The sequence below is a fragment of the Mustela nigripes genome, chromosome 13 (genome assembly GCF_022355385.1).
Source record: "Mustela nigripes isolate SB6536 chromosome 13, MUSNIG.SB6536, whole genome shotgun sequence".
Classification (NCBI taxonomy): domain Eukaryota; kingdom Metazoa; phylum Chordata; class Mammalia; order Carnivora; family Mustelidae; genus Mustela; species Mustela nigripes.
The window spans coordinates 55,821,872-55,833,587 of NC_081569.1; the positions used below are offsets into that span (position 1 = coordinate 55,821,872).

Below are 11,716 nucleotides of genomic sequence, written 5' to 3' on the forward strand. Positions count from 1 at the left end.
TGATAAATGACCATTGCTGGAGTGGCAGAAGGCAAGAGAGGCAGAAAATGGAGTCATTTATCATGAGATGACAGGTGTCAGTCAAGTGGCAAGTCTCTATGGAATTACTTTTTGTAGTTTTCAAATAAGTTGTTTTTAAGCAATGTTCTTCCTGGTTAAAAATGGCAATTGGATTGTAAAACTAGAGTGCAGAAGACTTAGATGGAATTGAATTGGGGGAAAATTAATACAAAGGTTGAAAGAGGGAACAAGTTTTTCTTTGCCCTCTGCAACCCTAAGCAAACTTATTTAGATTCAATTACTATGACCCTGTTGGCTTTTACATACATACTGTACCTTGTGCTACAGGCTGAAGACATCCCGGCCAAGCAGAAGAGATTAAAATGCATAGATTCGTAGAATGGAAGGAAAAAAGACCTACCACCGCCCGAATCCACAAACTATTTTTCAGTTTGCCCTATATGCTAGATATTAGGATGAAGAGGTATGTCATTCTATTCTTGAACCTGATGCATGACACAACATAAGAATCTTTTTTTGTTTTGTTTCAGAAACATATTAAAAGAACACATGCCAAACATCATACTTCAGAAGCGATTGAAAGTTATTATCAGAGGTATGACCTGCCTGCCCCACTAGAGGGTATCATAGTACCTATTAATTGTAATAATAATTATGAATAAATTAGGTTACTAAACTAAGTGTCTATATAACATTTCAGGGCATTGTGATATAAGTCTTACTTAAGACTTCAGGTGTATGTTTGCTTGATTTCTCAAATGGTTTGTTTAAAGAACATGGTGAGGCTGTCTTGATTGTATATATGCATACTGTGTAAGAAATCCTTACAGTATTATAGAATCTCAGTTAGCTACTTTAAACTTATCTATACAAGATAGATACATGTTAATATACACATGTATCTATGTAGATGTGTGAAAGTTCTCAAATCAAGTTTTCTTTCTCATTTAGATCAACAAGTTGAAAAATACATTAGAAAAGAAGATTGAATTTTGGTTCACTTCTGTTTTGTATCATAGGTATTAGGTTTGCCATTTTAGAAATGGGGAAAAAAAGTGGGGGGGCACCTGGGTAGCTCAGATGGTTAAGCATCTGCGTTTGGCTCAGGTCACGTTCCCAGGATCCTGGGATTGAGCCCTGCATCAGGCTCCCTGCTCAGTGGAGAGTCTGCTTATCCTTCTCCCTTTGCCCCTCCACCTTGCTAATGCTCGCTCTGTCTCTCTCTCTCTCGCAACTGAATAAATAAAATCTTTTTAAAAAATGGGAAAAAAAGGCATGTCAAGTAAGGACATACAGAGATGGATAATAATAGATGGCTCTCACATTTTAAGTGGAGTTTTATATATTTTTTTAAATATATAATGATGGTTTTTTTTCCCAAATATTTAATTAACTTATTTATTTATTTGTGTGTGTGGGAGAGAGAGAGAAGGCACCCATGAGTTGGGGGAGGGACAGAGGAAGAAGCAGACTCCCTGCTGAGCAGGGAGCCTAATGTGGGGCTCCATCCCAGGACTGTGGGATCATGACCTGAGTCGAAGCCAGATGCTTACCTGACTGAGCCATCCAGGCATCCTGGGGCTTTGTATTTAAAAAGACAATCTGGGTACTAAATCAACAATGTAGTATCCAGGGGATATATTAATTTCAGCCTAATATATTAAAAATAGTTTTCAACCTCTGTCTAAAACAGAATGTTTAAAGTCGCTCTCTTATAAAAGTTCTAAAAATGTTGTTGTCTTTGTAATATGACTGAATAATTTATTAACTGTAAATGGTAATGGTTTGCATTAGAATTGTTGGTTGGTTTCTTAAAGATTTCAAGGACATATTAGAAAGGAAAACTGTCTGAAATATGCTCTTATATTATTACGCCTAAGATTGACAGATCAGCGTTTCTGTGGTGAGAGTGACACCACTGATTTTAGATGAAGGATTTTTATGCACAAAAGTTTTATGAATGAAATGAGTATCTAGAATAAATATTGGTATGATGTTTCTATAAAGTCATTTTTAAGAATTGAGAAGTGTTTACTGAAAAGAAAAGTTATTGAAGTTAGCCTTTTAAAAAATTATACACTGTGCCATGTATGATAAGAGATGCTTTCAGTTTTCAGTAGTAGCATCTGTTAGGAATACAGACACCACATATGCACACACACTTTTGTGTCTAGGAGAATTCCCCTGCAAACAAGTCCTTGTAGAATTTGAATTGATTTTTTTCAAAAATTACAGTCCTCCTCAGTGACATTAACATTTAAATGAAAGTTATACCTAAATCATTCATGAAAAATGAAGAATGGCTCACAAAGTGTTATGAAGTCCACAATAGCTTTAGAATCCAGACCCTCCAAGGAAAGACTGAAAAATTACTTATATGTCAAAAAGTACATTTTTGATTGTAAAAATGATTGTGTTAGGCCATTATATAAAAGTTTGGTTCTATGTCCAGTCTTTAAAACCTTGGTAACATAAGCAGTGGAAAATAGAGCCTTTCCTAGAAATTTGGAGATCTGCTTACCGGCCATGGAGCTACCCCCTGACTGTCATTTTCACTGTTGCTTAAAGGCTATTTTAATTAGATAGTTTCTGTGATCTCTCAGTGTTGCTTTCTAAAATTTAGTTTCATTTAAAAGTATACTTAATTACTGAGGTATAAACATACTATATTGGATTATCTGAGCGGGTCAAGCCAAAATAAAATTCTTTCCTGTAAATATGATTACTTTTTGATAAGCATTCGGGTGAGCAATAATGAGAATACAGAAATATATACACATGTATTTATATATACTTATACATTTATTTAAATGTGAGAATCTCAATTGTTTCAAGGAGTCACAACATTTTGAAGCAAAAATGTGAAGTTAGGTTGTTGTAATGGACAGACTAATAGGAAAGCAAGTCTCACCAGTTTTTCACTTGACCATTCTACTCCCTGGCTTTCTGCCCTGTACTCTGTGCCTGGAGATGGGTTACATTGTTACCTTGCAGATGGATTGACCCAGCCTCTTGTAAATGTGCTGGTTTAATGTCCCTGTATTCTCTAAGGTAAATTGGCCTTAAGAGAGTTTTTTTTTCCAGCTGATAATAATAAAAGCAAATTGCATTATATCAAAATATATTTAAGCAGTTTGACAATATTAATACTTTCTTCAATTCTTTTTCTTTTATAAAAGTAATACTTGTATATTGTAGAAATTATGCACACTTGTGATGGTATAGAAAGGAATGAATGAGCACCTGTAACTGTGGCAACCAGAGATAACCACTGTTGTATTTTTCATTCTAGTTCTTTGTCAATCCATTTTTATATAGATGAGGTCATACTATATATACCATTTTGAATCCTGAATTTTATACTTGGAAAAATGTGTATGACATAATGTCACTTTGTAGAAAGCTTTTTATAAACATTTTATTGATTGCATTATTTCGTCATATGAAAGTACCTCACTGAATTATAACTCTGTTGAACATGTATGTTTCCAATGTTGTAATATAAAAATAATACTGTGATAAACAGTTTGGTACATAAGTATTTACATATTGGATTAGTTTTTTTAAGATTTCTGTGTATATAATTACTGGCACAAATAATGAGCATTTAAAGATTTTATTATATGTTGCCAAATCACTGTCTAGAAAGGTTGCAATGGCTTCCCCCTAACACTGTCAGGGAATTCCTGCATCTCTGCATTCTTGATATTGTTGAGATGATCTCAATTCAGAATTTGAAGTCTGTATTTATAAACCATACAGTCCACAGTGTGATTCCATTGTGGTTAACTGAAAGTTCAAAGTATCCCAATATCAGCTGAAAATGTTTTCTCAAGCTTTTGAATTATTGAAGAAATTTCCTCACTTCTTCATGTTGTACAGATACACTTTGGTGTTCATTTTGAAAACAACTCTTTTCTTTCCCCCTTTATTAATGGCATTTTATTTCCAAATTGGAAACATACCTGGTAAAATTTATTTAGATCCAACCAGACTGTTGCATAGGGGCATGTGTGCACACACAGACACATTCACTGGTGGTCAGATTTGCAAATCCCCATCAACAGCAAAGTTTAGAAATGGTGTCTCCCATATTTTCCCTTCTTCCAACACACACTGTTTGAGGGCCAGCTTTATTAGCTTTAGGGAATCAGATCAATTGGTTCACACGGAAAAGAGGCTAGCTCAAATATGTTATTGACATTACATGAAAAAAAGTTTCTGAAAATTTGAAGCACTGCTTTGTTTAATTAGCACAACTTACTTTGCACATACTGTGTCCCATTTACCAAACTAGGAATCAAGCATACAAATTGAATAAGACATGGTACCTGTCCTCAACTACTCTATTTTAGTGGGAAAAACAGCTGCATACATGGAGATGGACTCCAGAAGTTTTAAAGGTAGAATCAACAAAGGTGGTATTCAGCTGTAAGCTTAGAATAGAATTTTGATAGGTTTTTGAAATTCTACCATTATAATTATTATGAAAATAATAAAAATCAAATAACTTTGCCTTTGATGTTTTAAACCAGGGATGCCTGGGTGGCTCAGTCGGTTAAGCATCTGCCTTCAGCTCAGGTCATGACCCAGGGTCCTGGGATTAGCCCCCAGTAAGACTCCCTGCTCAGTGAGGAGTCTCTTCTCCCTCTGCCTCTCCTAATGCTTATGCTTGTGCCCTCTGTCTCTCTCTTTCTCTCAAGTAAATAAAATCTTTAAAATTATTTTAAATTCAGTACATGTTGTTTTAATCTTAGATGCTAATGAATCTTTCACACTCAAAAAAAACCATAAAACAGACTTTCCATGAAGATTTTTTAAGGATGGTTTCACCCACAAGATAACATTTCTTAGTCCTCCTATGGCAAGGCTTAGAGGATGGCATATAACTTCTTTTTATATATACATGTTTTAATATACAAATAGGTATTGGGAAGATGGCCCAGGTCACCATAATGTAGTATCCATTATCACATCTTTATATATCACTTGTAATTCAGGTCTTTGCTAAGGATCTGTTGGATGTAGGTTCAGCATTCATTTGTGTAGTCCTCTCCCAAGGAGCTTCCAGGCCAACCGGAGAGAGAAACAAGCCATTGTAAATGTATGGAAAGTCTACACTGCAAGTTTGCACAAGGTGTTTTGAGAATGCAGAGAAGGATAGCATTAGAAATTTCTGATCATGTCTTACTGAATGTTTTCTGTAATTAGTATGCTCCTTTGATTGCCAATCTAAAAATTGGAATAAAACTGATGCGTCACTTGGTATAGAAGATAGTTAAAGTTCCTAGAAAGGAAAACTTACAACTTTAAATTAATTTTCATTTAATTTGTTTTCCCCAGCACTTCTGAAGTGTTACAGAATATAGTTAGGAAACAAATTGGTGAATAAATATATTTAGAAGCAGGTCTACCCTTTTCAGCGTTTGAAGGCTCCTCAGTCGACTTTGGGAGAAGGGGTTCCATTTCAGAGCTTTACTGTTCATCAGCTAAGAGAGCCCAGACAGATTTCATCCATACCCTGGGGTCTTGTTTCTTGACAACTAGCAGCTTTTAACAAGCTCATAATTAGGAATTTCCACTGTATTAAGTACAAACATGTTTCTGTGTAGATATAGAGGGTTATTGTTTGACCATCTCCTGTTCTTTATAAACTTAATAGAGACACACCATTGGTTAATGGTTAATGCGACATGTACATGAAACCATGGAGTTTTGAGTCCAAACGACAGTTCTCTGGCATAGGTAGCAGTCTGTGGTCTAACTATTTTTTTTTTTTTTCATTATTTCCAAACAGCTTTCAAAGCTTTGCTCTGGTCACACTAGAGCCTTTCCTGGTCCTCAGACACCCCGGACACATTCCTGACATTTGTGCTTATTGTTTTCTCTCTGGGAATGTTCATCCTCCCATGGCTCCCCTCTTGCCTTCTTACGGGCCTCAACCCATGTGTCGCTTCCTTAGAGAAGGCTTCCTCACCCACCCATCTAAGCTTCCATTTTATCGTAGAATAGGTCATTATATTATGTAGGTACTTCCATTTTATCGTAGAATAGGTCATTATATTATGTAGGTACTTCTGTGTTTTCATTGTTTGTCTCTCCACTTCAGTATCACTTCTGTGATGGCAGGAACCATGGAAGGTTTGTTCTTTGCTGCTCCTTCAGACCCTGGAATAGGCCCAGTACAAGTTAGCTCTCAGAAATATTTGTGGGATAAATGAATGTTGAGTTGGAAGCTGTAAAGATACCCTAATATCAGTATAGGCTTAGCTAATCTGACCCAGAGCCTACACCCTTAATGAATGTACATGTTTGGTGGATTTGAACACAGGATTAGTTGGTGAGACTTGGCCAAACGGATTGGCTGTTTCCAGAACAGCCCTGTCAGCACAGTGGAAATGTTGTGAGTTGATGTGAGGTTCTGAGCTAAGCTGGTTCCCAGGGTCTTTCTCTAAACCGTACTTGCCTTTTTTTTTTTTTTTTTTTAAATTCTGAGAGTGCTTATTTCTCAATTAGATTCTTAAATAGTTTTAGATTTAGATTCTTAAATAGTTGTTTTAAGGAAGTCCCCAATACATGGTAATGGAATTTGTTAGAATTACTTTGAAGTTATAATGATCCTGAGACTTCCTACCTTGAATAAATTTACATTTACTCCACTTTGTTTATAGGAAAAATCATACATCTCCATAAATATACTTGTGAAATAATACATTTTAGTATCTGCTTGTGGTAGTTACATGGAAGACCTCATCTGTTGACTTTGATTTTTACTATCAAAACAGATATTGTTAATTTATTCACTCAACAGCATACTATAGAGAAAACATCCATATCGAATGTATTTTTCTTGTCCAGTATGGCTTTTAAAAGTTATTAAATCAGTCTTTTATTAAAGAAAAAAATATATGTATAATACAATGAGCTATTATAAGCCAGAACTGTTTTAGGCATAATTAGTTGAATAAAATACAATTCCTCTACCCTCATCAGGCTTTCAACCCTGCACTGGGAAATGGGTCTGAGGTGGACAAGTAACTAGGCAGATACAATATGCTGCTATATTAAGTGACAGAGAGATCCTTACCAGGTGTTCATCAATTGCACCTTGGGACACCTAACTTAACTCCTGGCTTGTGGTGGATTGAGGAAAGTTACATGTAATCCAAATCACGAGTTCTTCAGGTAAAGGTTGGAGTGCAGAACTGTGATGACAGATGAGACTGGGCAAGGACAGTAGGTGGGAACCAGATTATGAAGAAGTTTATAAGAGGTATTAAGTGGTTATAATTGAACCTTGAAATTTGACTTGGGGCTCTGAAATGTTTTGAGGAGAATGACCCATTCAAATTTTTGCTTAAAAAAAAAAAAATCACTCTGGCTTCCATGTCTGGGATGGATTTGGCGAGGTTTTTTTGTTGTTTTGCTTTGTTTTGTTTTGTTTATAGCTGGGTTAGGGTAGGAGGAGGGATGGAGGTTATGCTTGAAATCCAGGACAGATCAAATGATGGCTTGTACTGCCTGACACTGACCCACCGATGACAAGTCTGCTCCATTTGTTTCTTAATAAGGTGTCAACTAATGGATGCTTTTTTCAAACCATAAGAATAAACTTATTTCCTTTGCTTAAGGTGCTTGTGGTATAAAGCCAGGTGATAGGGCTAGTTCTTTTCAAAAATAACTTCCATCTTCACAGAAGGGAAGGGGGCCCGACGTGTTCAGACCTCACGCCCCCGACTTCAGTTAGTAAGTTTCCAGTAGTTTTGAGGTAAGTTGTTTTGTTTTCCTTTTCCCTTCTATGCTTTCCTATGACAGTAGCATACTTTAACTAGAGTTGAGTGTGGCATTTGCCCAAGAGAAACGTGTACACACAAGGGATGCTGACAAGTCTATGCTGGCCTTTTCTTGTCACTGCATTACCACTTGGCTTTGTCTGTCTAGGTACCTGAATGGAGTGGGGAGAAATGGAGCAGCCCCAGTGCTCCTGGAGCTGGCCAATGAGGTAATGTTATTGTTATTATTTTATTTAAACCTGCATATAAAACCTAAGGGGCCTATCTAGAGTAGCTTTGCTTGGAATTATAATTAACCTTAAAGAAAGAGGTTTTGAGGTACATTAGACATTTAAATTGCTCCCTGGTCTCTTTGTAGTTTTAATAATTGGACAAAGAACTTCATATACTAATAAATCAGTTAACATAATTAGTCTGCTTCTTTTAAAGCAAATGTATAAACAGCTTCTTGGTTTCTTATTTTGTGGGAAATTTCAGCCAAACAGCTCAGGACATGCCCATCTTTGGATATGTTGTCTTAATTTAGTGTGAGAAATACCTGTGTTAAATAAAGAGGTGCATGCCAAGAAAACCTATTCTAACTACTATAAAAATGAAGAGAAAATTTATGAACTTAAAAATGTAATGTTTACTTGATTTATTTTTTTTGTTAGCAAACTTTTATTAATGTAAAAGATACATGCCTTGTAGAAAAGTCTCTTTATATCAAAAAACATACCGTTCTTACTACCACCAAGTATAAAGTGATTTATTGAACTTATTTGTTAACTCTGATCTGCTTCTGTTTAGGGAAACAAATAATAGTCTTACATTTAAAAAAGGAAACCCTAAAGATTTCCCATGAATGAAGAAGCTGTAAAAAGTTCATAATAGTGGCGGAGAACATACTGAAAAATAAAATATTTAATTCCTAAACTTTGAAAAATTTATCCACTGTAATAAGAGCAATACAATATTTAGTCTAACTTGGAACTGCTTATGCAAACCTCACAGGGATGGAATGCAATGTACACTGTTTTCGTGTTGCATTATAATGGAAAACATAGAAGCAAGGCAGAAAATGTGTGTTTGCATTAAAGATGACTCAGTACTGTGAGCATTAAGTGTTGTGGTAGCAGCAAGTTCTACATGTTACATTAGCAAGGAAGGATGGTTTCTCTCACAGCTTCTGTCTGCTGTGCACCACTACAGTCAGCAAATGAGCAATTACCTATCAGATAGTAGAAGGTTTTAATAGTCTAGGCAGTGTCTACACCATCTGATAGGATAGTTAACATATAAAATGCACATCTCCTCCTAGCAAAACACATATTCAGCTTTTTTCTACTTCTAAAGCGAGGTGGATTTTAAATGTCTTCAGACCTGTTTGTTATGAGTTGATTCTGTTAACAACTTGAGGTTACTATGCTGTAACTAGGAATTTAGTGATTGTCCTTTATGAAAAAAATAAATAAATAAAGGAGGGAGCTAACAGCATCTGGAAATAATGGGGTGCAAATATGGTACTCATTTTTATAGACAATGATATTGATGACATAAGTTTTACGTAGTAGCAATTTATATTCATTTGAATTTTTAATGGATCATTCTGTTGAGCTTAGTTTATTTAGCTGCCTTCATGGTCCACCTTCTGGTACTGTGGAAATTTTCTCCTATGTCGGTAAACCTGTTATTTATTATGAATGTATAGAATACTTAACTAAAAAAAACCCAAAGAGATATTAAAGATATTTTCTGTCCTTTGGCTTCAGATTAGCATAGAGGTAATAGCACTTTCTGAGTGACTGCAAATGCATCAGGGAAATTTGGGAATGACTGGTACCAGATTATGTTTTCTAAACAACCAGGCTGCCATTTTTATATGATAGTTAATACCTAAATGACATATGCTTGCATCTGGTGACAGTTGATGTGATGGTAATGCTTTATGAGTCAATATATATTTAATCAGTGGAAACTGTAAAAATTGATGAGAAATATATAACATTGGTATGTTACAGTGTACAGTAGCGCCCTTAAACAAGAACACTGTATTGTTGATTTGGGGGCCAGAGACTAGATACGGTCTTCAGTACTTTTAGAGATATCTTAATACTCATTTTCCTATATCAAGGCTAATATTTTAGGAAATCTCATTTTGTTAATAATGATAAGATTAGTCATTCTGTTCTCTCCACACAAATATTTTCAAGTGAGATTTGAAGCACTACGAATTTTACTTACATGCTAAATTCTGACATGAAGCATGATGGCCCTATTTCAGAGAAAGATGGACACATGATTAATATGAAAATTAGGGAGATGCAAGTACCTGAACTAATAAGGTAGTCCTTATTCAGGCTGGACTACCTTCAGTAATTTCACCATTTTTCATGTGTCAGCTCTGATGTGGGTTACTAGGAATAAGCAGCTTCGTGGAAAGCATTTCTTTCTACTTGGGGAATTTAAGGGCATCCAAGTACATACATATTTGAAAAAAACTGTTCATACAAATGAAGCCAGCCTTTTTGTCTAGTTACTAAATCAAGATAAAATTTTGGTATGAAGACAGGACTTGGAAACCTGTCAAAAAAAATTCATGGTGATAATATATGAGGAACATTTGCTATCTTATACCTAAGATAAAAAGACTTATTTTAGGGGAATATTAATGCTCTTGAAAAACACACACCTATTTTCTGGGGAAATTAAATCCATGGTTAATAAAATATCTGACAACCAAAAAGAAAACAGTATGTTTCCAAAAGAGTAGATGTATTTTTAATTAATTAAAATGACCATTGGCTTGAGTATTCCTGTTTTCTGTTTGATCCTTTGGAAGAAGGTTACTTCCGTGGGTTCTGTACTAACTAAATTGATAGGTAACATTTCAGATAAGCCTAAGGATGGGGCTCTTACAGGGATTATTATTGTTGTTTTTTATTATTACTGTCTCTACAGTATCAAACAAGATAGTAAACAAGGTATTTGATATGTAAGGAACCTATACCAAAACTTGGGTTCAGGCTTTAAGGATAAAATAAACTAAAATCAGTAAAATTTGTATTTTTGATGGCTAAGGAAATTTAAGGTAGTTTCTGGAAGTAACCACTAACAGAAGGGATTTTTTTGAAAATTCAAAACAATGTAAATATAGACAGTTGAAAGAACGAAGAATGGTTAGAATGATAAGTAATATTGGCCTACTGGTGGAAAAAACTGGGGAGAGTTGAGAGAAGTCCCTTTCACTGTTTTCGATGAATACATTTCCAAGTTGTTCCATCCTTTTGCTCCAGTATTATATGCAATAAATTTGGCCCACTTAGTTTTTCACCAGCACAGATCATACTTGCTATAATTTTAATATGATGGAAGCCACCAAGAGTAGGAAAGATTTTAATGAATGATGCTTGCTGTGGTTGATTAAAATCGACTTAATCTTCAGTGTTGACAAAATATTGGAATATCAACTCATTGCACAACTTGACAGTTTTAATTTTCTATTTCTGTTTCATAAAGGTGGACTATGCACCCTCATTAATGGCTCGGATTATACTGGAGAGGTTTCTACAAGAGCACGAGGAAACTCCACGTGAGTTATGTTTTTTCTTTTTTCTAATGGTACTCTTTTACTCCCTTCCCCCAATTTAAAAATAATTTACACAGCATTTCAAGTCACTTAATGAGAGCCAGATTCCAAAACAGCTATCATGAACAGTTAATGACAATTAAATGCAATATAAAGGACCACCCACAACTTTAGTCTTCAGAATAATGCTTTCTTCTTTGTCTAAATTCTACAGTCACCTCTTCATTCAGCAAAATAGACAATGTGTATCAAACTCAATTGATTCATCTTTCATATATAGAACAAGATACATCATTTAAAAAACCACTGTCAGGAACTGGCTCTAGAAGAAACA

At 35.1% G+C, this 11,716-nt stretch overlaps 1 protein-coding gene across 5 annotated transcripts in view; it reads left to right on the forward strand.

The window, feature by feature from the left end:
* Positions 1-11,716, forward strand: part of CDIN1 (CDAN1 interacting nuclease 1) — a 203,824-nt gene that overhangs the window by 47,391 nt on the left and 144,717 nt on the right. For 4 of the 5 annotated variants that reach the window (XM_059372468.1, XM_059372470.1, XM_059372469.1 and 1 more), the window contains 3 exons: positions 552-616; positions 7,963-8,023; positions 11,313-11,385. In XM_059372468.1, the coding sequence (XP_059228451.1) occupies positions 552-616; positions 7,963-8,023; positions 11,313-11,385 (199 nt within the window). The remainder of the gene's footprint in view (positions 1-551; positions 617-7,962; positions 8,024-11,312; positions 11,386-11,716) is intronic. The other variant, XM_059372471.1, reaches the window with a different exon arrangement.